Source organism: Gallinula chloropus (genome assembly GCF_964237585.1).
Source record: "Gallinula chloropus genome assembly, chromosome: Z".
NCBI classification, from domain to species: domain Eukaryota; kingdom Metazoa; phylum Chordata; class Aves; order Gruiformes; family Rallidae; genus Gallinula; species Gallinula chloropus.
The window spans coordinates 76,865,236-76,892,725 of NC_140089.1; the positions used below are offsets into that span (position 1 = coordinate 76,865,236).

The 27,490-nt window shown below is 38.8% G+C and overlaps 1 protein-coding gene across 1 annotated transcript; it reads left to right on the forward strand.

The window, feature by feature from the left end:
• Positions 1-4,244: 4,244 nt before the first annotated feature.
• On the forward strand, positions 4,245-21,577 carry PRLR (prolactin receptor; the record flags this gene model as incomplete). Its single annotated transcript, XM_084278245.1, has 12 exons — positions 4,245-4,314; positions 6,606-6,738; positions 8,822-8,991; positions 9,270-9,436; positions 10,450-10,591; positions 12,082-12,214; positions 13,187-13,356; positions 16,769-16,938; positions 17,916-18,060; positions 18,846-18,945; positions 19,871-19,940; positions 20,555-21,577. 12 exons carry the CDS (start codon positions 4,245-4,247, stop codon positions 21,575-21,577), a joined length of 2,493 nt encoding a protein of 830 aa, XP_084134371.1.
• Between the last annotated feature and the right edge of the window lie 5,913 nt (positions 21,578-27,490).

Genomic DNA, 27,490 nt, shown 5'->3' on the forward strand with positions numbered 1-27,490 from the left:
AATTCAGAACAGAGATACATCTGAACTCCCTGTCTTTTCTGGAGCCTGTACATCTCCATGAAGGCTGAACTGGGTGCCTGAGTGATTTAGAATTTGGAGACACTGCACATCAGCAGCTTTTAATTTGCTATAGAATCCCAACCATCTCTGTCATTCAGAAACACATCTAGTGATACCAGTGCCCATCTCTTGGCTAGAACATAATCGTAACTCGGCGTGGGAAGGCAGACTCATGCAATGTCCACTGCACAGTCAAAATGTATGGCCAGTAGGATTCTGGATGGTCACATCCAGACTGTCACATTCTAGCTTTGTTCTGTTTTTTATTTGTACTTGGTTTCATACAGCTGTAGCTCAGCCTTTCAAATGGTAATGAACTGTGGTGTTTTTAGACTCCTAAAACTGCCTTTCCCCAGGCCTCAAAGACGAACGTTGTTTATCATAATAACTAGTGGGAATATGAATCTTGTTCAGCACAGATTGGTAAAGTACTTTGGGCTTTAGATTTCTTTAGCAGCACAGGCAAAGCTTATGATGGACATAATGTCATTGCCAGTGGGTGCTATATAGTTGTTCCCCTTCCTGCAAGCTTGAAAAACATTGCAGATAGAAAAATTTTCCATCTGTGCAGAATGGAGCAAGTACTTCTATGTCAATCTAAAGAAATTTATCCATCAGCATAGCCAAGAAAGAGAGAGAAAAGAATGTAAGAACTAGAACTCAATTGGGAGGACATTTTTCTCTCCACCCTGCTCCACAGCACCTGATTTCAGTATTTGTATTTAACTTTCAGCTACATCTAGTAGTATTGTAAGAACAGTTTTCAAACCTACTATTTCATAATATTATCAATTGCAGAGTAGGGTTACTTTACTTTACAGCCCTTCTAGGCATTCTAAAACCCCAGTAATCATTTCCATTTCCATCAAGACACAGTTTTCTGGGGTGCGACATGCAGCTGTTGAATACTATGTAACAGCTGTGTTAAAAGGAAGAAATTAATCTACACTTTCAGAATGTAATAACTTCATTACAATTAAATCGAAACCTTCAAAAAGGAGGCATATGATCTTTTAATAAGCAGTTACTCAAACCTTGGTTTTTGCATGACATTCTGGGAGATCAGTGTCTCTTATAAAAGAATGCCTTCAGTCCTAAAAGTGAGGCATTTCTTCACAGCATCTTCAATAACACAAATTACCCTTTTATGAAAACATTTACAAGTGATACATAGGGGAGATGCACTATTGATGTAGTTATGACACAATGGGCACTATTTTTTTTTCTATTAAAGCAAGTATTTTAAAAAAACAACCAAACAAGAGGTCTCTCTGGAAACCTTATAAACGATATATGAACCACAAATAACAAATAGCAGACAACCATAGAAATATGGGCACTGGAACAAATGGAATATGGTTAATATGCCTGGAGCCTCCCAGCCACTGCTGTGCTGCTGCTTATATCCCTTCAAAAAGCAATACAAATATCAGAATGAAGCTTTTCTCAGATGCTTTTAAGCATGATCTTCAAATAAACAGAGGTTCTGACAATTTTTTAACAAAAGTATTTTGAGATTATTAGATTCTGAATGTAAAATAAGAAATCCAACTATCTCAAGCGTCTGTGGAGTTTTCTTTCTGTTAATAATTCAGTGTATTTACCTTGAATTGAAACCTTGGCCTGGAAAGCATATATTGGGTCACAAAGTCGAGTCCTTGGCTATCACAACCAACCATGTCATATATATTTTGTCATAGATCAGACTATCTTGGAAAACTAAATGGCATTTTTGTGTTTGGAAGACTATTCCAGAAACTCACCGCTGTGTGATGGTAACATTTTCCTCTAATTTTTGGAGTTGATTAGGGCCACCTATTCTTGTTCCAACATTTGCTAGACTTTACATATTCTTATTTTCCCTCTTTTGATGATAACCTCCTGCTATGTTTATAGAAGACAACCATCCTTGTGTGGAGCAAAAGCCCAATTCTTTAAATCACAATCATGAGAGCCACTGTGTCCCCTGCTCATTTCATAGCTGTGTCCTCTAGATTTACCTCTTGGGTTTTTTCTCAACTATAGGTGACCAGAACTGTACATTGAGATTAGTCTGTGGCACTAATAGGTCCGTATTCCTCCCCTGTCTCTCTCCTGTTCTTTTTCACAGAGATGTTACAGAAGTGGTTCACAATGATCTCATTTTTTTTTAAAGAAAAAGATGCTCCCAAGAAAAAAATACTTGGGCTTAAATGCATTATTTTCATCTTATTTCTATTAATTTGGTTCTTTGGGTCTTCAGTTTCAAAAATTATCCCATTTTCCTTGCAGAGTGCTCTAATAGAGCTCTTTCTTGATGATGCCTCTCTCTTTTGCCTTACAGACAATTTTCATTCTTCTACTCAGTGCAATCAGTTTCTCTTATCTGTCAGTTCTTCAAACAGAAAAGATGTATCTGTAAAAGTAAAAAAAAAAAAAATAAAAATGGTACCAGCTCCCTATGGGGAAGCACAGTATGAGTCTCAGCTTGAAAGTGCTCTATTTTGCAAATGTTCCAACTAGTTTTAGAAATAATAAAATACTGTAAGTGCTATCTATGTGTACATGAAACAGTTACTGTTTCTAGAACATTATTTCACCTTCAGTTGAGAAAAATGCGCCTTGTTCTTGCATGAGCTCAGTGTTCTGTGCGCTGCATTATGTAACACAAAGTTTCCAGCTCATTTCTGAAGTTGAAGACTAATGCTTGTGCCTGCGATTTGTTTACTGCCATAAAATTTGCATGTCCTTACACAAAACTGGAGTTTCTATTTAAATGGCTTGCTGTGTATGCACAGGTTGCTGTAAGTGAGTTTGAAAACTAACCCAGATGCAATTTGCAGTCGGCAGCTGAGTTACACGAGCGCCTGGATATTCAGAAGTGGTAGATGGAGATGTAGCCAACAATGTTGTTATACTCCACCTTGTCCACAATAAACATGTTTCAGAGTCAGTTAAATTAGCTGATACTTCGTTTGCCTTTGGGCTTGAAAGAGGTCATATGGCGACAGTTTATAGTTTCTTGATACAGAAAATGAATTGCATAATGAAAATTGAGTCATCTGATAAACCGCAAAGAATTTTTCCTCAGCAAAGAGACAGCTCGTTCCCACGCTGTGCTACACTGAATGGGTTTCAGGCGTACAAATACCTGTCAGATACCCTGGGTAGGGGTGGAAATCTGAGGTAAGGAGTTTCCTGTTCAGGTAGCAAGCTACTCTTTAGTTCTAACGCGAGGCTGGCCACCGAGGATGTACTGGCCGGCTCCAGTCACCATCTCCAAGCAGGAAGCATACTGGTGGGAGAAGCAGGAGGTTTGCTTTAAGTCCTTCAGTCTTCTCAGGCTCAGCAAACCTCTCGCAGGAGCAAGGACTCCTGCTCGCCCCGAGCTGTAACCTGAATTCTGAGGACATCTAGTGGCGTCAGCCCGGGGCAGGGACCGGGTCCTCGCTGGCACCTCTCTGCTTCAGCAACACTGCTCCAGTCGTTACTGGCTGAAGGAGGAGGAGTAATTGCCTCCGACCTGGCATTTTCACCTGATGAATTAACTGTGAACCTGGGCTATATTTTTTCCTTGGATTCTTTCCTCTGATCTTGGCGTTTCCGCTTTACAGCTCAATCAAATGCAGGAAAAACAATGAGTGGAATGCACAGAAAGAGTAGCATTCTTTGGATCTGGTGATCCAGAATTCAGTGTTGCCAATCCCAGATATTCAGAAATCTCTGGCTCAAAAATCATGAAGTCCTAAATGTGTTTTCCATGTTTTTTTTTATTTGCCTTCTGCTTACAGGACTCTCGGAGTTCAAATACATTGTAGTCTGTGTCAACAGGGATAAAAATGTATTTTCTTGTTACTTAAAGGCTGATATCTCAGATAAATTAATAGATCTTAAACTCAGAGCTCTAAGAAAAGAACCGAGTACCCCAAGACATGAAATAAATATGCAAGACTTGTTAATGCTATGGAATTGTAATCCTAGCACTGCTAACCATTCAAAGACCTTCAGGAAGACTTTCTATTCTGTGATCAGGTTTTCTGCTTCTGAAGTGGATCTGTAGGTGTTTCCACACCTTTTTGAGAAGCAACAAGAATCAATTATGTGCATTTCCGAAATTATTTCGGTCAAGTGATACATACTGCATGATGTCCTATTTTTCAGTGAGCCCCTGATCTAATATTTCCTCCTGAGGAGAAGTAGACATCATGAAGGAGAAATTGACATCATCAGTTCAAATTATTTTGCTACTTGCTCTGACTGCAGTTGGTCTAACTGGTAAGTACTACACTTCCTAAAGCACTTGCTTTTCCTTAAAACACTTTCTTCAGAAGTCTGAGGCTTTACCTGATCTATCCTGACCACCACAGAAGCCTGTAAGTATTTAAATTACTCTAAGGGCCAAGTGAGTGACATGATCTACCTGGACTTGTGCAATGCATTTGACACTACCAAACATGACATCCTTGACTCTAAGTTGGAGACATAGATTTGCCAGAGGGACTGCTGGGAGGATAAGGAAATTGCCTGGAAGGTCACTCTCAAAGAGTTATGGTCACTCTCAAAGAGTTGTGGTCCACTGATCAGTGTCCAAGTTGAGATCAATGACTCCATTCCTCAGTGGTCAATACTGGGACCAGCACTCTTTAACATCTTTGTAAGTGACAGACTCAAATGCACCTTCAGTAAGTTTGCTGACAACGCCAAGCTCTGTGTTGTGGTTGACACAGGGGGAGGGACAAGATGCCACCCAGAGGGACCTTGACAAGCTTGAGAGGTGGGCCCATACAAACCACATGAAGTTCAACAAGGCCAGGTGACAGGGTCTGTACATAGGTTGGGGCAGTCCCAAGCACAGCTATAGGCTGGGCAGAGAATGGATTGAGACCAACCCTGAGGAGAAGGACTTGGAGGTACTGGTGGATGAGAAGCCCAACAAGACCCAACAATGCATGCTTACAGCCCAGAAAACAAACAGTATCCTGAGCTGCATCAAAAGAAGTGTGACCAAAAGGTCAACAGAGGTGATCCTCTCCCTCTATTCTGCACTGGTGAGACCCCACCTGAAGTACTGCATCCAGTTCTGAGATCCCCAACATAAAAAAGACATGGACTTGTTGAAACAAGTCCAGAGGAAGCCACGAAGATGACCAGGGGCTGGAGCACCTCTCCTGTGAAGACAGGCTGAGAGAGTTGGACTTGTTCAGCCTGGAGAAGAGAAGGCTCCAAAAAGATCTTATTGTGGCCTTCCAGTACCTAAAGGGGACCTACAAGAAACCTGGAGATGGAATGGCATGGCCCAATAGGATAAGGGGTAACAGCCTTAAACTAAAGGAGGGTAGAGTTAGATTAGATATGAGGAAGAAATTCTTCCCTGTGAGGATGGTGAGGCCCTGGCACACGCTGCCCAGAGAAGCTGTGGCTGCCCCCTCCTTGGCAGTGTTCAAGGCCAGGTTGGATGGGGCTTTGGGCCACTTGGGCTAGTGCAGGGCGTCCTTGCCAATGGCTGGGGTGATAGGACTAGATGGTCTTTAAGGTTCCTTCCAACTGAAACCATTCTAGGATTCTATGTTTCTGCATTCTTCTGAAGTTTTGTATGGAGATTTTGAAAATGTCTTGAGTCTTCTTTTCTTTTTATAAATAGCAATTTAATGGTTATGTGGGGGCAGTGATGAAAGGCACTCACTCCATCCCTACACTCATTCCATGCATGTCAACTCCTTGGAATTAGTATCATATGAATAGTACCACTTGTAGAGATAATGTTATGGAACTTTAATAAAATAAAGGTATGCTTAGTTTGAAAGGCCACATGCTTTTCATATCAAAGTGTATGTAAATTTATGGTCTATGCACTTGCTAGAAGTTATTGAAAAGAATCATAGAACCATAGAATACCATGTTGGAAGGACCACAACATCTGGTCCAACCTTTATGAGCAAAAATGGTCTAGACAAGGTGGGCCACCATCCTGTCCAGCCAAATCTTAAAAATGTCGAGTGTTGGGGAAGTGATTTTAACAGAATATATTCTTAAATGTATTGGGATTATTAGGGAATATTCAAATGATTAATGAATACATTCAGGCTCCCAATGCACAAAATACTCCATCCAGTCTACTGATTCCTTTTTACTACTTACTATAATTTACTCTAAATAAGTGCAAATAGTGGAATTTTGATTATGTTGCAAAGTTGAAGGTGACATTACATGTTGAAATAATCTGAAGAACTTTGGATATTACCAAAAAAAAAACCCCCAAAAGGTCAAACATTTACTTCCAATCTCTTTAGTTTAATGTTGAGATAACTACACATTTAAAAATGAAACTTTCATTTGAAAAAGAGAAGTAGAATCATTTCAGTAGTTATTTTAGAAGTCTGAGGTAATATACTTATTCTTCTGAAAGCCTTTTCCCAGACACATTTATTTGTCAAATGTAGTCCATAGTTTGAAGTAATTTTATTGACCTCAAAAGAACATTCCTTGATGAATTTATCATTCAACAATAACAACAAAAAAGATTGTCCAACTCTAATATAACTAGCTGGATTTCTGCACTTCTATAGGTCAATCATACCCTGGAAAACCTAAGATAATAAGGTGTCGTTCTTTAGAAAAGGAAACCTTTTCTTGTTGGTGGAAGCCTGGCTCAGATGGAGGACCTCCTACCAATTACACTCTATTCTACAGCAAGAACAGGTAACAAGCAGTGCATATGTATTCTGTAAGTGATTAAGTGATGATTATGGCAAAATGAGATAATGAAAACTTTCATTTATAAAGGTGTTTTTATGAATGCATGTTAAACCTCAGATAGCCAACCAGGGCTACATGAGATGAATGGCTTTCCCTTCTTGGAAGAAAACATTAATAGTACCAGTCCTTAGCCTTTAGCTAGTCCCTACAGAAACTCCTCTGACTTAAAATCCCACTGGTCTAAAGACATGCTGGCAAAGGTGTAGTTTGTCCATCTCAGCAGGAGGCACACAGCTTTTAGCGGAATGGCTTACTTCTTTGAGAGGAGCATCCAGACACCATGAATCCATGGGGGTACCCCTGGGCAGCAAGGTGGGGCCTCCACCCAGGGCCCATCCCACTGCTGGGCACCACGGACCTCCATGGGGATGGGGACGGGCTGAGGCTGGGCTGGTCCAGGACCTCAGTCAGCCTGTGGTTTTGGGCTGGTTTCACAGGGCCTGTGGCTGGGAAGAGCAGGGGTATGGGAGCTGCTCTGGGTTGAAATGGGGACCTGGGCCCCAGGATGCATGACGGGAGACCCTGGGGAGGCTGGGCAGGGGCAGTGAAGGCTGGTGGTGCTGAGGAGCTTTTCCATTCCTGTGCACGGCAGACCCACATCTGGAAAAAATACAGAATCTTTGCTTCCTCTTCTGGATTTATAGCCAACCTTCTGGTTCCCAAAATGGAGTAACATCAGACATGGGCACTGCATCTCAAAAGTATACTGTTTTGGTAGTCTGTGACTCTCCAATCCTGTTTAAGAATAAAACACATCCATGTTTAGCAACTTTGCTTGACCTGTGCTTCTTTCTATAACTGCCCTTTCTCCTGAAAACAAGAGGTCTCAGAATAGAGCCACGTAATCAAGGAGGCTCTGAGACTAAATTTCTTTGAATATATTGAGTGAGGTTCAGAATAGTTAAGGTAAAGCCTCAGACTTCGTTGCTTTGGTGAAAAAGGCCTCCAAATCATTTGGTATTAATTGATGAGGAAAGATGCAGTCTTTCACAAAGTTGCCACACTCAGCAATGATCTGAGAGCTTTTCTTCTATGAACAACTCCAGATATTTCAATGTCAATCAAACCAGAAGTTTTAATGAACACTTTAAGTAACACCTATCACTGCCCAGGTCAGTCTTGCTTAGGGGTGGATAGGAGTGCTTGTAAATTTCCTTAATCTGCTGAACGCTAGACACCACTGAGCACTCCACATCTGCGCCACAGTTGCCTTTCTTAGCCTGTCTCTCAGGTACACTTACTTTACTCCCATTTTTAATTTGTGTGATAAAACTGACTGGAAACAAAGGGAATCTGTTATTATCAGTGCATACAGCGTAACAGTGGGACGATAGTGCATCCTTGGATCTTCTCAGCTGGTGCTTTGGGTTTGTACAGTTCTTCACACATAGGATAGGCTCTGAGTTTATACCCCAGTTCAACTTTAATTGAGTACAAAACAATCCCTCCCCTAAAAAATGCAAGGACTCACATCAAGATCACATGGAAAACATCATGAATTAGTGGAATATTTTTTGTTGAGACAGTTGTGATGGAGAAAGCAGATAAGTTATCATCTTGCTGAAAACAAACAAACAAACCACCACCAAAGAAATACTCCTCTGCCATAGGGTGTGTCAGGTTACTTTCCAGGGGAAATATGTAAAGAAGAAAAGATATCTACCAAATTTTCTTCTTTAATCAAAATGTATGTGTTTAATTTGCCTTTTAACTTACTTTTCAACATCTTTTTTAAATGCCTTGTGCTATGTCTGGAAATTTCCCTTTCCGTTCTTTTTTTGACATATTCCTGTGTATAAAAAAGGGAACAGAAGCATTCATCCTGAACAAGTGCAGTGAAAATAGAGATGAAGCACTCAGAGAAATAGCATTTGACACTTGCCAAAATGTTTCACAGAGGTGGGGTTATATATAGGCTTAAGGTTAAATGTTTCAGATTTCTTTGCAGAACCTCAGCCATTACTAGAGTATTATCTGCTTTGCTTCATTTCCTACACTTCTAACTTTTAATATAATTTTATTTCAGTGAAGAAAATATGTATGAATGTCCAGACTACCAAACATCGGGTCCCAATTCCTGCTACTTTGATAAAAACCACACTGATCCTTGGACAACATACAATATCACTGTAATGGCAACCAATGAGATTGGAAGTAACAGCTCAGACCCTCAGTATGTGGATGTGACCTCCATAGGTAAAAATAGAAGAATGAAATGGACAACAAACTACTTGGATATGACTTTGGTTTTCAGTCCCAGCACAAGTAATGCCGAAAGATTTCTTTCATCATGATGTAAAACTTGCTGTGGAGGAGCATTTATTTACAGATGACCTAAAATATAAATCTGTAATTTATGTGAAAACTGCATTTTACTTATAAATTAAGGAACTACATACTTTGACTGAAAATTTGGCTCCAGTTTGAAATTTTCCCCAAATATTTAATTAATGGCAAACTTTTCATTTATACAGTTCAGCCAGATGCTCCAGTGAACCTCTCCCTAGAAACAAAACCATCTGGTAGCATAGTGTACCTCTGGGCAAAATGGTCTCCCCCTCCATTATCCAATGTCAGCTTGAATTCATACATGTATCACTATGAGCTGCGACTAAAACCTGAGGAAAAGGAAGAGTGGAAGGTAATGGACAAAAATATTTATTGTATAAATACTTTTTCTCCAAATTCTCTTGAATTTCTCTGGTGATATATATATATATATAAACAAGTTTATCTAAGGATAGCAAACTAAATGTAGCCAAATCTGATTAAAGAAAGAAAAATATAGTAGTGTTTTGTAGAGACAATGAAATTCACAGTATTTGTATAATTGTCCTAATGTAATGTACTAAAAAAAACCCTTTTTAGCACACTGATGTAATATTTAATTATAATTTTCATCAATGTATCTGTTCCCAAATGTCACAGTAAAAGACTGCTCAGTTAATACAGTTTAAACCAAATCAGGATCAAAGCAGTTTGATTCATTAAGATGTAATTAACAAGCAATCATTTAACTATGCAGTGAAGGTCACTAGCAGCAATACAAAAGATAAATTAAAATACCAGGGACTTAAAAATGTTAATAGACACCTACAAACTTCTACAACTAGTCCCAGAAATACCCTGTAATATACAGAAACTCCCCTCTCCCAGGATGGGTAGGTTCCAAGTACACACTACATTCCTGGAAGTACCAACTCCCCTGTTTACACCCACTTCTGCAGGAGAATTGGTGCTTTAACTTCATGTCAACCCACGTCCCATCTTAAAATCTACTGAGACACACATCAGTGAGAAAGCACCCAGATGGTCACATGCATGCACTGCAGTGTGGGTTCCTGCCTGCTGCAGCCCATGGTGTCTGGAGTGCAGTGAAATAACCAGCAATAAAACTAGCTGCTGGGTCTGGTGGAGTACTAACACACAGTTAGTCTACAGTTAAAAATGTTCTCAAGTATGGGAATCTCAGTGTCACTGAAGTGAGTTTTCCTGTTAAGTCATTACTTTTGCTTCTTTGTAATTCACATCTTAGAAAATACCGAACTGATCCCTTGTATTTCAGAAATCAGTGACACAAACCTACTCATTTATGACTTATTTGTTAAAGGGGCCCAATTCTTTATTATTTTTCCAGTCTGTGTTCTTTTTCAGACAATATCTGTTGGAGAGGAGACAGAGTACAAAGCGATCGTGGTACAAGCTGGGGTAAATTATGCTGTTCAGGTTCGTTGCATGCTAGACCTTGGACAATGGAGTGAGTGGAGCTCGGAAAGATACATTCAGATCCCCAAAGGTAAGCAGCTGATTGCTGTTCTGTTAAGTGCTTTTAAATTCTGGCCAGTTCAGTGTTGTGCAAGGTCCCTAAATGGCAGCCCTGAAAACCCAGTTCCTCAGACAGATATTTTGTAGTGCTGGAGAAACAGCTTAATGCATCTTCCCGTACTTTGTGTGTAGCTGCATATTTAGTCTTGTTGATCCACTCAGGGTCCTCTGGTTCTGACAAATGGGACAGAATTTATTAGGAATTCATTTCTGATACAGGTGCACCTAAATAATTTATTGTTCCTGTCCTTCTTTCATAAAATCATGTTGATTTCATTTGTAGCTATCAATACCAGGTGATGGTACTTGTGTTAAGAACCATTCATTTGTTCATTAGCAACTGGGCTGAAAGCACTGCCATGTCTAACAGTGTAACACTTGGCAGCTACTGTCACGTGGAAATAATTATATGTGTTTTTCTGGGGTTGAGTAGACACATGAAATATGCATGACATCATATTTTACCTTCAGAGACTTTAGCCAGGTCATCTCAAATCTTCTTCTGTCACTAACTGTATTATTCTTTTTTTGACGTGGACGTTACTGAAGTGCTATTAATAGAAAAAGTTTTTTTTTAATGTCCCAATTTCAGATCTGACTTAGGCAATTAAAAACTTGGAAAATCAATTCCCCTACTCTAAATAGTAGAAAATATATATTATTGATGTAATAGGACCATATTTTGCCACAAATACATAACTGCAAAATTTTCAATCACATCAGAGTTTTGATCAGCATCAGCCTTCTCAAAATTTAAGCATCTTCTTCTGTCCTACTCTAAGTGCTTTGCTTGAGACTATAAAAACATCATCAGGAATCCAAATAATTATAAATGGCTTGGCAGCAATCAGGCAAGTAGCCTGAGTTCTAAGGATAACGTCACTTTGCAAGGAAATATGAGAGCTGCTTCTTTGTATCTTTGGAATTAGCTCAGCATAGGTACTTCAGAAGAGAATTACTGGCAAGGACATAGACAAATTGGTGAACACATTCTGTGTTTTGTTCCTAGTAAAAGCCAAAACAAATGACAGCATTTTCTTTTTTTTTTTCTTTTTTTAAACACTCAAAAGCATCCTTTTGTAAAGAAAAAATGTTTATGTATAGAATAGATTGGAGAGCAGAGTATATTTCAAATCATTTTCTGAAACTTGCTATGACAGTATTTGAGTATGTTTTACCAAATTTGGGAGCAACCAAGAACCACAGCCAGGGAACTGTAACATAGTTCTTCAGCTTAGGTGCAGTGGGAAAGGATTTTGAAGCCAGGTCAAAGTAGCCGACTGGTGCCCCACACACTGAACTGTCCTTCCTTTCCTGTGCTAATACAAAGTGAAAGATTTTCTTTCCTGGTAGGAAAAAAAAAAGCATTTTCCTCCGCTCTGCTTGAAATTGGTTTATGAATTCAGAGTTAACATGTTGCATTCAACTTACTAATTAGTTAATTCCTTTTCTGTCTTGCAGGAGAGTCCCCTCCTGAAAAGCCTACAATAATAAAATGCCGCTCTCCAGAAAAGGAAACATTTACTTGTTGGTGGAAGCCTGGTTCAGATGGAGGACATCCTACTAACTACACTTTACTTTACAGCAAAGAAGGGTAAAAGCTGTGTATAATAATTCAGTGTTTTGTTGAAAGAACCTGGAAAATCAATCTTGATCGGTTTTGGATTTAGGAGAAGTAGGTGTCCATAGCACATGGTTTTGTCCAGGTGACTTATTCTGGAATATCTATAGCAGCAAACAACACATTTAAGGTTGAAATAGGCCATCTTTATAATAGTGGGTTTATCAAATTTCTGTGAATTCTTCTGTCTTGAAAGACTGACTGCTGTGAAATTAGCCACAATACAGCAACTGTGTAATAGTATGCAATACAAAAATAAATTGTAATAAACCTCTGCAGACTGACCAGATACCAACATTTTCATCTTCTGATAATGCTTATTTTGTACAAATATTCATAGGCCACGAATACCTCCTGGTTTATGTAGTGATCTTGGTCCTGAAACTGAGTTCAAGTGTGAAACATTCATTTTGTAGGAGTAGTCAATATTTTGTTTGGGGTCCTGTGAACTATTTTTGGTTCACCCAACACTGATCAGTCTAGCACTGACCTAATTGGATATTAAACTCAGTACCTGTCAGCTGAGAGCTGGGTCTTAGCAAAAAAAGAGATGCTGGTCCAGCCAGTCAGGGCAGAGTCCAAGGTTCACATCCACAACCTTTTCTTTTGATATTGTACACGTCCGAGGAGCCTGGAAACAAGAACCTCATACTCAACTTCCTCTCCTATCCCTGCTCCCTATGGGAACCTTGGGAATGGATTTGGACGACAAGAGCAAAGGAGGGTTTTTTTGAGGAAGAGGTGATAAAAGACCAGAACAGCTTTGTAGTCTTTATTTTTGAGGGAAAATACTTGATATGGTTTCCAGAATTGTCCAAAGACTATTTAGCCTGAAAGCATTTTTCTGATTTCTTCACATTGCCAGGCATGAAAAATATGATTGAACCTAAATAATTTAACATAGAAGTAGTGCAGCCTAATCACACTGTGATTCTTTCATTTCAGAGAAGAACAAATCTATGAATGTCCAGATTACAGAACTGCGGGCCCGAATTCATGCTACTTCGATAAAAAGCACACCTCGTTCTGGACCATATACAATATTACTGTGAAGGCAACTAATGAAATAGGAAGTAATGTCTCTGACCCTCGTTATGTGGATGTGACTTACATAGGTAAGACATTAAAAGTTTTTGCTGTGAAACCAAAGAATTCAAAATTATGGGTTTCAACACAAGAATTTTAATTTCAGCTCTTCTCATATACAGCATTATATCAAAGTTGAAAACTTGTAAGAACACATAAGATCTTCTCTCATGCAACAGTAAATTAACATTCATCCTTCTACCACTTTATTTTCAAAGGGAGCCTAAAATTACTAAAAGCTTTAAAACTGCCTTCAGATAACCATTTATTCATTTTCCATATTTCTTTCAGCTAAAGCTATAGCCCAGCTAAAATCTTTTTCCACTCTACCAGCAACTGAAATCAATTTGATCTTTTAACTAATAATACTTAAATTTTATTACCTAAAAGTAGTTTCCAGACCCAAGAGAAGCTGAATTAATGCTTTTTATATCGGTGTACTGATAACCTCTTTTCTTAGACTTTTTCCAGATAGTGATTGTGGAAAAACGTTTAGGTTTTTATCAAAGGGAATGGAACATTATCACAGGTAACCATTCTGTTATCAAGGATCTGGCTGCCAGGAGTCTGGTAACTGGAAAAGATCTCCTGGAGAAAAGGCTTTACATTTTGCCTCTATGCCCTGACTACTTACTTGATGAAGTTTTGCATCAAACAGTGGTAAAAGACATGCATGACATACAGAAACTCTACCTCTGAACTGCGGAAGCTGCAAGCCTGACTGTAGCAGAAACCTGCTTTCCATTTTGGTTTTGAGATACAGGCAGAGCTTTAGCATTACTGTTGTTTTATCCTTATGTATGCTTGTAGGGATTATGCTGTTGTGTTTTCTGAATGTAAAAGATGGGGGAGGCATAAATTTCATCAGCTACATCTTGTATTTTTAACATTCCTAAATATATATGTCAACTTTGCTAAGATTATAGTAAAGCACAAGTTTCGTAAGAGAGAATTAGAGATCATAGAATCTTTAGGGTTGGAAAAGACCTTTGAGATTATTAAGTCCAACCATAAACCCAACACTGTCATGTCTACTAAAGCATGTCCCAAACTGCCACATCTACTTATTTTTTTAACACCTCCAGGGATGGTGATTCCAACACCTCACAATTGCAGGCCCTGGTTCTTATGGGGGATTTTAACTACCCAGATATTTGCTGGAAGGCCTACACAGCCAGCCATTCACAGTCCAGGAGGTTCCTCCAGTGCACTGATGATAAATTCCTAATGTAAATGGTGGACGAGCCTACTAGGAGAGGAGCGCTACTGGATCTTGTACTTACTAAAAGGGAGGGACTGGATGAAGAGGTGAAGGTTGGGGACAGACTGGGCTGCAATGACCATGAAATGGTGGAGTTCAAGATCTTATGTAGTAGGAACTGAATAGGAAGTAGGACTGCAGCCCTGGACTTCAGCAAGGACAATTTTGGTTTCTTCAAGCAATTACTGGGGGAAATCTCACAGGATAGGATACTGAAAGGAAAGGGGGCTTTAAATAGTTGGTCCATATTCAAGGACCACTTCTTCCAAGCTCAAGATCAGAGCATACCAGTGGGAAAGAAGTCAAAAAATGGGAGGTGGAAGGGGAAGTCATGTTTGACTGATCTCATAGTCTTTTATGAGGATATAACCAGATGGATAGATGATGGCAGGGCAGTAGATGTGGTCTGCCTTGACCTAAGTAAAGCATTTGACACCATCTCCACAGCATCCTCATGGCTAAACTGAGGAAGTGTGGTCTGGAAGGTCAGGTAGTGAGGTGGATTGAGAGCTGGTGGAAGGGAAGAAGCCAGAGAGTGTTGATCAGTGGGACTGAGTCTAGCTGGCAGCCTGTATCTAGTGCAGTCCCTCAGGGGTCAATACTGGGACATGTACTATTAAGTCTATTCATGGATGATCTGGATGAGGGACAGAGTGTATAGTCAGCAAGTTTGCTGATGGCACAAAACTGGGAGGGGTGGCTGACACACCAGAAGGCTCTGCTGCCATTCAGCGAGACTTAGACAGGCTGGAGAGTTGGGTGGAGAGAAGTTTAGTGAGATTTAACAAGAGCAAGTGTAGGGTTTTGCATCTCGGAAAGAACAACACCAAGTATCAGTATAGGTTGGGGACAGATCTGTTGGAGAGCAGCATAGGTGAGAGAGAACTGGGAGTTCTGGGGGACAGCAGGATGAGCATGAGCCAAACGTGTGCCCTCATGGCTAAGACGGCCAATGGTATCCTGGGGTCTATTAGAAGGGATAGGGTTAGTCGGTCAAGAGAGGTCCTTCTGCCCCTTGACTCTGCCCTGGTGAGGCCACACCTGGAATAGTGTGTCCAGTTCTGGGTCCCTCAGTTCAACAAGGAACCAGAACTCCTTGAAAGAGCCCAGCTCAGGGCCACCAAGATGATGGAGTGGAACACCTTCCTTATGAGGACAGGCTGAGGGAGCTGGGCCTCTCTAGCCTGGATGAGACTGAGGGGTGACCTTATTAATGTCTACAAACACGTAAAGGGTGAGAGTCAGGAGGATGGAGCCAGGCTTCTCTCAGCAATGGCCAGCAATATGACAAGGGGCAGCAGGTGCAAGCTGGAGCATAGAAGTTCTGTGTGAATATAAGGAGGAACTTTGTAACTGTGAGGGTCAGGGAGCACTGGGACAGGCTACCCAGAGAGGCTGTGAAGTCTCCTTCTCTGGAGACATTCAGAACCTGCCTGGATGTGTTCCTGTGTGATTTAGTCTGGGTGATCCTGCTCTGGCAGGGGGTTGGACTAGATGATCTTTCAAGATCCCTTCCAACTCCTAATGTTCTGTGATTCGGTTCCACAGCCTGATGACTCTTTTGGTGAAGAAATTTTTCCTAATATCCAACCTAAACCTCCCCTGATGTAACTTGTGGCCATTTCCTCTTGTCCTTTCGCTAGTTACTTGGAAGAAGAGACCAGCACCCACCTTACTACAACCACCTTTGTGGTAGCTGTAGAGAGTGCAAAGGTCTCTTCTCAGCCTTCTCCTCTTGTCTAAACAATCCCACTTCCCTCAGCCACTCCTCATCAGACTTGCATTCCAATACCTTTACCAGCTTTGTTGCTTTTCTCTGGACTCACTTCAGAATCTCTGTGTCCTTCTGGGGACCAGAGGGACCCAAAACTGAACACAATTCACAGATGTTACTCTGAAACATGGTTGTGGGGAAAAACAATAGTAACTGGTAGTGCAAGAAAAAATATTTCTTGTGATAAATGACTAACAGAAATCTCAATGTCAGCTCAACATATTTACTGTTCTTCATCTTGTTCTGCCTAAATCCATGCTTTCTTGACCTCTGTATTCCAGCACTGGTTCTAAATTACTAGGCGCAGTGGATGTGGAAACTCACCACTCACACCATTTTATAGCTCTTCCTAAGATGCAAGGAAAAATAATTTAGACTCTTATTGTCAGTTCTTTTATTTTAACAGTACAGCCAGATCCTCCAGTGAATGTAACTCTGGAATTAAAAAAGCCAATAAATAGAAAGGCGTATCTGGTCTTGACATGGTCTCCACCCCCGCTGGCTGATGTCAGATCTGGATGGCTTACTCTTGAATATGAGTTGCGACTAAAGCCTGAAGAAGGAGAAGAATGGGAGGTAAGGATGTTGCAAGTTTTTGCTATATTGTGTTCTCTGATCAACTAGATTTTGTCAGCCAGGTCCCATGTCTGAAAGAAGTGAAGCAGGCACACTGAACAGTTCATTGTTTATCCAAAGTGCTTGTGTGATCTATGATTTCCTACTAAGAATACTGGTATCACAGATGCTATTGTGTGATTGGAGGTGATAAAGCACTTATTTTTAATTGTGGCCATTATATATTAATCATATTGTATTACAGTTTAAATTGTTTGTTCTCATTTAGTCAAGTTTCTTTTGTGATAATTTGGTCTTAACCACAAGCACTTCTTAAGTAACAGAAAGCTCAGTGATATTATATAAAACCATATAAATTTGTACAAATAGCTATTCAGGATAATTTGTAAGACTACGTAATAATAATTGTCTATAGCTGACATCTGCGACTCAAACTGGGCAGCAAATTAAAAACTCCAGCTATTGGTATTTGACTACATGCTCTTCCTGTCTGCTGAAAGACTTCCCACACAGAGATGTCTCTATCTCCATCCTTCTCCCTGTCACTGCCTCTCCCCACCTCCTGGCCATTGCTGGATCTACTTTTCACTACCCTGTATAGTTCCACCAACTCCGTATTGCTTCTTTTCTCTCTGCATTTTCTTACCCCCTCTCTGTTTCCTGCCTCCTTCTTCTCTCACCATCACCGTTCCTACTGTTACCACAGTTCATAAAATCAGAAAATATGATTTCTCCCTATTTGCCATTCATTCATGATGTGGATTTATCGTAGTTTAATTTGCACAGCATACCAGAGCCAGATCTCATTCCCACTGAACTCCATTAGAAAGCTGAACTATAGAAATAAAAGTACTGTTATTCTATCCAGATTTGTTGTATGTTTGCAACTTGGCTATCAAGACTTAAATCTAGCTGTGAATTTCAGAGGACAATGTCTCAATTTTATATGCATTTTATGATTTTTATTAAATTTGCAGACTGTTTTTGTTGGACAGCAAACACAATATAAAATGTTTAGTTTAAATCCTGGAAAGAAGTACATTGTACAGATTCACTGCAAACCAGACCACCATGGACTATGGAGTGAATGGAGCCCAGAAAAATATATTCAGATCCCTACTGGTGAGTGGGCAGGCATTCCTTCAGTCATTTTTATTACATGAAAGTTCATGTGATACTTTTTATGAGCAGTTTCTGGCACCTGTCAAGATTGACATCCCAGTTTCCCTGGGACAAGTAAGAAATCATTTCTAAGGTAACTGAATTCACAACATCCCTGCACCATACCTGGTTAGGTTTCGTCTTTGTTACTTTTTGGAATTAAGAAGATTAATCAATGTCTTTATTTACTGACCATGTCCTTTTTGTTTATTGCCTCACTTTTTTCTCATGATGGTAGTTTTTAATTAAGAGATTACTGGTAATTGCTACATAAACAACAAAGAGTGTCTGCCTTCAGACAGTAACAGCTCTTCAATACTTTTTATCTGGAATGAATTTGAAATTAACACTTCAATATAAGAAGCGTCATGTTACAATAGAAATCCTTTAAAATATCTAGACCTAGATCATTTAGCCCATTATTTAATCAATATTTGATAGTGAAGTGACTACAGTATTGGCATAATTGGATTTGACCCCAGTTACTATAATGGCTGTGGCAAAATTTCTCTCTTAATACATTTTCCTGTCATTTTTCCAAGAAAATTTCCTGCACAGTGCCATTAATAAAAATTATGCCTATCAGTTATTAAAATGATTGTTGAGATCCATCTATGCTCTTCATTTAATACTAAATTTGGCACTTTAGGCCAATTTATTAAATAAAACAATTTCAGACTTTTCTTTGCATGTCGACTATGCATATGCTAGATACGTGTCCTTAAATAATTCTGTTTGTTTCCTAGACTTTAGAGTAAAAGATATGGTTGTGTGGATCGTTGTTGGTGTCTTATCATCTCTTGTATGCGTAATCATGAGCTGGACTATGGTTTTGAAAGGGTACAGGTAAGTCAGCAATTTCACAATTGCATGGAGTTGAAAATCTCTATAAACTTTTCATAAAACCTTTTTTTCCAAAAAATAGACTTCTAAAATTTTATTTGTTCTCCTATAGGTTTTGTGTTCTCTTATAAACTGTTATTTTAAATTCACCACTGACAAAGAGGTATTTCTGTTCTTCAGGGAAAAAAAGGCTAAATTCTCTTCTGGTAAAGACATCTTTATTACTAACACTCAGCATACATCATTTGGAGCACCCCAGCTTCTGTAGAAAATGCACCCTTTGGTTCTGGCCTAATTTTCTAAAGGAAACAAGATTATATTGTGAGGTTGTTTTTCTGTCCACTTGTCTGGCAAGTGCCCAAATAATCTACCAGAACACTGGCTAATTTCAGCCAAACCTGAAAGAGCAAGATGTCACAAAGTTTATCACTTTTGTACAAGTCTTGCAAAAAATCCCGGCTGAGTAGCAAGAGATAGAAACCATGGCTGAAAAAGCCATCAGAAGTCATTCATCCTAAATCCTGTTTAGTAGTAGATAGCTGACAGTCACATGTGTACACACAGGCACACTAGCCTTTCAGAACTGTGCCTCACATAGCTGTTTCTTGGCCAGCAATGAAGTTACAGTGACATTAGAGAACTGGAGGTTAAGGGACAAAGGATAATAAAAGGACATTAGCAGTGTTACTTTTCCAGTTGAATATCCAGTTTTATGTTATTGTCTTTCTTATAAATACATTTAAAGGTAACTTGTGAACTCTATACTGCATTTGTATAGACACCTGGCTAGAGTGGCAGGCAGGAAACAGAAGTCCAACAGGGAAGAATCAGATAAGGGAGAAGTGTTTAAAGTGTCAGGCCGAGAAAACAGGAGATCAAATAAACAGGGCTCATACTTACACCCTCTGTGCTTGTTCTGGTTTTTCAGAATGATAGCCTTTATTCTACCACCAGTCCCAGGACCAAGGATAAAAGGCATAGATACACATCTGTTAGAGGTGAGTACCACTGATAACAACAAAAGAATTCACCATTATGTTCTTTTCCAAATCAAGTACTTGCAACCCTGATTACCATAAAAAAGTATAAACCAGCTTCAGTTACTTTAATCAATGTTAAAAATAAGCAACACCTCCACGTTGATCTTGTGGAGGGTATGTGTGAGGCAGTCTTGCCTTGCAGTAGTAGGGGAACATTTAAGAACAGGGCTTGTGACCACAACCGTCCCCTGGGACATGACAAGAGCCAATGCTTGTGTGATCTTCCTAGTAGTTCTTATGGAGGTTGCTCTTGACAGCCTCGTGCCATACTGAAGAGACAATACATGGCTGCTTTATCCTCCTCCTCCATTTCCTGCTTGTTAAACCTATAAGACCCACTACGTGCCAAAACCTCCCTACTCCTCCCATTTTTTAAACATGATTTCTGAGACTCATGAATTTTTCTTCTGTTCTTTCACTGTTTTCTGCAGCAGTAGAAATACAATTTAGGTTTAGAGATACAACTCTTCAAGTATTTGTATATTAAATATGTAGATTGTTCACAATTGTTCTAGTCAAATAAAGAGTAAGGTTAACAGTAAAAAAATACATATTATTTATCCTGCTCTTAGACAGGAAAATCTGAAGAATTATTGAGTGCTCTTGGTTGCCATGGTTTCCCTCCAACATCAGACTGTGAGGAACTACTGATAGAATATCTGGAGGTAGAGGACAGTGAGGATCAGCAACTTATGCCAAGCCATGACAAGGGTCATCCCAGTAAAAATGTAAAAATGATACCTAAGGAAACAGACAGTGACTCGGGCCGCGGGAGCTGTGATAGCCCTTCTCTGCTTCCTGAGAAGAGCAGGGAGTCCCACGCCCTTCCATCAGCACTTCAAACACAAGACATCAGGGATGTCCAAGAAAATAACAGAGGAAGAAGTTGCTGGGACACTCAACATACAACCTCAGAACAGAAAACGATCCTTTTTAACAACGAGAGTGCAAAATCATCCACGTGGCCTGCTGTTCAGTTACCTAATGAGCCCCCTGTGTTTGCCTACCACAGTACTATAGATGCACATAAGATAACACTGAATACCACAAATGTGAACACTGCACCAGTTTTGGTGGGAATTGAAGAAAAGCATCAGTCACACTATCCTATCACTGAAAATGTCCGTGACAACATGGAACAGCAAAGAGAGATGGAGAATTCGCATTCTAAAACTGACCAAACCACAGTGCAGGTCAAACAAAACAGACCTAATGACAAGTCACCCTTTTTGAATCCTAAACTAATGGATTATGTTGAAGTTCACAAAGTCAGACAAAATGAGGATCCAGCAGTATTACTGAAACATAAAGAAAATAGTGGAAACACTAAAAATTATAGTGTCCCAAGAATCACCAAAGAGTATACTAAGGTCTCAACAGTTGTGGACCATAATGTTCTGGTATTAATGCCAGATTCACGCATCCAGCACACATCTGTGTCTCAAGAACCTACAACGGAAACGTGTCAGAACCTTCAGCAAGGTCAAGATGAGAAAAACATGAGCTACTGTCTGACAGGTCCAACTGACCACAAAAGAGAGAACAGTGGATCAGAGTACATGGACCCATCTTCCTTTATGCCCTCCTTTAAATAACTAGTAGTGCCGTACATACTTAGTTATGTACAGTAAAACAAAGCTACATAGCAAACAGTTTCTTAAAAAATCCTAGCCTCCTATGTATGTTATACAGAGAATAAAATAAACTGTGGGTTGAGATAATGATCATGGAAAAAAACCTTGGATCATTAACACATGTTTCTGACACAGGGAAATGAGGAAATGGATCTGCCATGAAAAATACATTGTAAACTAATTATTCAGCTCTGTCCAGCTTGTTCATTGATTAAATTGAAGGAATTCAATTTTGTTGAAAATTCAACAAAGATGAAAGTTATTAGAGGTCAGTCAGTGCACCATAGCAATCTAGCAGTTCCTAAATCAGATAAATCATTTCACAACAGCATTCTTATCTACAGTGCATTTTCTGAATGTATTCTGATACTAAATTTACTAGATTAACTTTTATTTATTTTTTTCTCAATCCTTAAGAAAAAAGATCTAATATATGACAAATCATCTATAAAATAGAACATACTCAACGAATTACAGTAAAATAACAAGTTTTTCTAAATATATTTTTGCTTTGTTTTAATGTGACAGAAAACTTTGCAGCCCATTCATATCCTAGTCTAATCAAACCAAGCATGAAAAAAATAGCAGGATGTTTGACACACTGCCTTACTGTACATAATATAGAATTCTACTTTAATACAAGCCCATATGTTTAACAATGTATTTTTAAAGGCTATTTTTCTATTACAAAAAAAGAGCAAAATAAAACATTTTTTAATTTCCCAGTGCTATTTAGCTACTTAGAATTTTTTCTGTTTCCTTCTGCTGAAACAGCAGTAACAAGTAAAGCTACCATTTCTATACAGAGCATAAAATTAAACTTTATATTAATTAAGACTATGAAGTGATTTTTAAACTATATTTCTAATATATTGCAAATGTATTACTATTTGAATTGTAAATTATTTATTTCACATGAGGTTTATCACCTGTAATTATAAAATTAAAATAGAATCTGAGTTTTTGAGCATAAATGTCCTTTCCCATTGAATTTGTACTCTGATGCCAATCATTAATAGAATGGTGTTCTCCTGCATCCTTAGACATCACATTTTTCTCTGACCCTGGAAGGAAATTTTGAATTCAGACTTTTCATCATGAATTTATCAACTTTAATTTTGAAGTCAAACCTCCAAAGTCAAAGATGGGAGGCATAAAGTCTGAGTCAGAACTCTGCTGAAATAGTGTCAGGAATGAGAAAAGAAGTCCATTTACTTGGGCTGGACAGATGTCATAGAATCCTAGAATCATTTAGTTGGGAAAGGACTTTTAAGATCATCAAGTCCAACCATTAACCTAATACTGTCACATCCACCACTAAACCATGTCCCTAAGCGCCACATCTTTGCATCTTCTGAATACCTCTAGGGATGGTGATTCCACCACTTCCTGGGCAGCCTGTTCCAGTGATTGACAATCCTTTCAGGGAAGAAATTTTCCCCAATATCCAATCTAAACTTTCCCTGGTATGACTTGAGGACGTTCCTCCTGTCCCCGGAACAGCAGTGGGAACAGTGAGGATTCCTCTTACCTCACGTAACTGAAGGCAGAATCAAAATGATACTGGAATGGCTTTGAAGTTACTGTGGTCCTTCCTTCTTGGAATGAAAGTATAATTTACTCCATAAAAAGGATCACCAAATGATGATTAAAACTGGGCCAAGTATTTATCAAGTATCAGTAACTTCAGTGGAAACTGGAAACAAGGTAAGGGAAATTGTACTGTACATGTGAAGGAAAGTTTATTTATAGATGAGCTCTCCTCTGTTCTTATCCCTCCCAAACAGCTTTAAATTTCTCCAGCTTTTAATGTTTTTCTGCACTGAGCCAGGCAGTATCAGGTAACACGTTGCAGAGCCAGCCAAAATAGACACTCCGTTTTCTAAGGTCCCAGAAGGCCACATCTAATCTGGCAAATCAGATTCTCACCTTTTACCTTCATGCCATGGAACTGCTCAAGTACAGATCAGCTGAGCTGTCCCAGCCCTTCCACTGGCAGGTCTTCAGGATTTTACTAATTGCTTGTGTGTCTATAAACATGAGTGTTAGTCTATTCTTCCACTAACTTTAGGTGTCAAATCAAGACCCTGTGTCCTCTACACAGGCAACATACTGCCACCTTCCAGAGGTTGATCAGAGCAGTCTGTGTGCTCTCCTGAATGTATAGGGAGGCATCTTAGATTCTTAATTCAGCCATTTACTTAACACTTGAAGGCATGAAGTGACTACTCCAGAGCGTAAGCATAACTTTTTTTAACAGCACAGTTTACTGTGTATCTTGCAAATTATTTAGAGATGCTAAAAGTACTGCAAAGAAACTGTCAACCTATCAGTCGAAACTGGAACATTTTGCAGGGCAGCAGCTTGTGTGTGATCTGATGATACACTGTTACTGACAGTGCCTCATTTACATTTCAGTTTCCTGACTGACTATGACAGAGCTGGTCCAGATCAGACACATTCTCTTTCTTTACCCAGATAGACATATCTGAGCCAAACCATTATCTTCTACTCCTAATGCTGTGCATAAAGGCATGCTGCTACAGGCCTTTCATGGTGCATCTGGTGATGCATAGAGGCTATTGACTCTTACCAAGCCACACCCTAAAGATTTACCTTTATCTAGTGGATTTCTTAGGGTAAAACACAGGTGACTACACAGACATCATAAACCAAAGAAAGCATGAGATATGATGGGAGCAGCAGGTTGTTGATGTCATTATCAGTTACTTTGGACCTGAGGCAAACAGACACAACTTCTACCAGATTTTAAGTGTAGATTCATCCTGCCTAACTGTAAGTATCCCTACGTATGCCTCCAGTAATCTGCACACAGAACGGAGTGGAAGAGTTTATATACTTTGCTGTAAATTGGTACTGAAGCTGCAAAATAGCTGTAGTCTAAATTACATTGTGAGGCATTGATTTTCTCTCACCTTTGCTGATGAATGTCTCGATACACCAAATCATCACGGCTTTCTGTGAAAAGGGAAATTCCGCCAGAATGGAAAATATCCATTTGCCCATTGCTCTGAGGTAGCTAAGCTTTTAAAGGAATTTCCTGGCTAAATACAATTTTAACACAATTTTCACAAATACATTTAATTCTTTAAACAGAACAACTGTGCAGGATGGTTATTTTTCCCTTTAATTTGGCTTTGTTTTCCAAAACACCTTGTTACTGCCAAGGTGGGAGCAACACCTTCCGAAATTACATTAAGAAGAAAATAAACTAGTGTTCTGTAAAATCAGAATAACTTTCAGCTAAGTGTGTGGGCCTTTGGATGCTCAAATACTTAATTCTTTCCCTTTGCAATAGTATTTTTGCTCACAGCTCTTTCCTTTTTATTAGGAAATAGATGCGATTTTGCAGCAGTTGTGCACAGTCCATTATTGTAAAATTATAACAAACCAGTGGTGAATAACAGTCTCTTGACACCTCCTTTGATATACAGAGGGATGACGTATGTAACAGAATTTACCTCAAAAACAGGGATTAGCCCTTGTACCATTAATCAAATTTCTCATTTGGAATAATCATTTTTAAAGTTTGAACCATGTTTTCAATGTCACATTTATGCATGTGCCACTTAAGTGTGAATTACATCTAGCAGCATAAAATCCCTAAAAGGAAGCATAACAGCTTCCAAGAAGTAATGAATTATATAAAATTCATAAAATTGAATATATAAACTTGTAATTAATTTCCTTTCCTTTGGACTCAAACTAATTTTATTAGCGGTTTATCTTCAGTATTGACAAAAATTACTCATTAAGTTTTCTAGTTAGACTTTTCTCTTTAGCAAAGACATATTTGCTGTACAGTTTTAGTATTTCATTGTGATATTCCCAACTTTTAAAACAATACATCATATTGAAGTGGGACATGTGCTCCCAAAATTTACTGTCACAACAAATGCAGGCTTGAAGAGTGGTCTTCATACTATATAACTACAAAGATTATTTATAAAAAAATCAGTAAACTGACCTTATATAATACTTGTAAGAGGATATATGTGTTTATGGAACAAACTGTAAAACAAATATGTAATGATAATTGATTTATGTTAAAGCAGTGAATTCTGTGGAATATCTGTTTATGTGTCTATGTTTAAATGGTTGGAAAATATACAGTTGCTTTAAATGTCATTAAAGTATTTAAAGTGTAGTAACAGCAGGTGTTCAAAATGAATAAATAAGCAGATTTGTTTTTGTGATCTCTGAAGCACTGCATATGTGGAGTTCACATCATGAAGCCTGTAACTGTACTTCATAATTTTTCATGAACTATAAACAATTTGAAGGTGTTGTGCAAGGAAACCAAAGTCATCTAAGCCAGTTGATGGATATTAGACATCTTCTGCAAAGCCATAAAGACAAATGAAATGAAAAAGTGTAATGAGAACAAGCATCATATTCTCAAGGAACTGCTACCTCAGAATTAATTTTTTTCTCCCTTTAAAAATGCAGACAAAAGCATTTTACTTTGTGTATCAAATTGTGAATCATTTTATCAAGATAAAATCTTATTGGTAAAGTACAACTTATTTTTGTTAACAGCTTGTCATGGAAGCCACTTGTGTTGCACTAGTAGTACTAGGATGGGATATCTGAGATGTGTAGCAAAATCAAATGTTTTTAATATGGAAAAATAAGAGATAAATTTCCATATTATAGGGAAAGCCATACTGACCAGCTTGGCAGCCAAGCATCAGTCCCTTTCCTGGGCTGAGAGATTTTGCCACTGCCCGTGTGCTCATCTTGCTAGGACTGGATGAGCTGAATTGTCTTAAGATGCTGTTATTCTGGATCTTAGCAGTGGGACTAAGTGTTTATGGATACCTGCGATTTAGAAACATCCATTTTCAGCTGAGTTCCTGAGAAGTTAATCTCCAAACTGTGTTCCTAAATGAGTGAAAATGGGGACCAGCCCTGCTCCCAACTATCTCAAGGCCTCATACTAATTTCAGACTCCAGTTCCTGTGAGTGTGGAAAGACAGACTGAACTGCATTAAACGGAACAATCTCATGGCCCTGCCTTGAAAATTATTCTGAAACAACTAAGATAGTTTCTTCATCTTTCCTGTGTATGCCAAGCAAGAGATTAAAGACAAATGGAATAGAGAAATAGATACTACATGGGGATAGAAAGAGAAACAATGATGAGAAGAGGGACATGGTTGCTGCACGTGGCAGAATGAAATAGTACATAGTACATAGTACATAGGTATTCAGATAAATCAGATGGGGGATGCATGTATTTTAATTACAGCAGAGAAGGGAGGGAGAACAGAAAATTATAGAAAATGAATCAAGTGTAAGAGTAGACAGGAGAAAAATGAGAACTAGTAGAACTGAGAGGAGTACTAATGAGTTTGTTAAAAAAAAAAAAAAAGGAAAATGGGAATATGCCCAGCTACCTGAAACACTCTACAATAGTAATAAGCCTTATTAAATGCTAAAGAGTTGGCAAAACACTGAAATTGGCTATGGATGAGCTATTATATATAAGCAGAAAAGTGCTATACATGAGAAGTGGTCATTCACTTTCTATCAGTTACGGGATTTTCTTCCATATATTCTGACATTTATCCTGGGCAAACAGAATACGTGATGAGCTAGAGCCCTCATCTCATCACCTGTTGCATTTCCTACATTCCTAAGGCAAAAAATACAGATAAACTAATTGTACCACGCTGTTTTTAAAAGCAATCTTCAATTTTTCAGACAGATTTACAGATGATGTGTATGATGTATTTATCCATTTACATTGTCTCACATGCCTGTTATTATTAAGCATGCTTCTATTTTTTTATTTATTAAAGATAACATAATAACCTGGAAGGTCCAAGAGAAAAAAACATTTTGGGGATA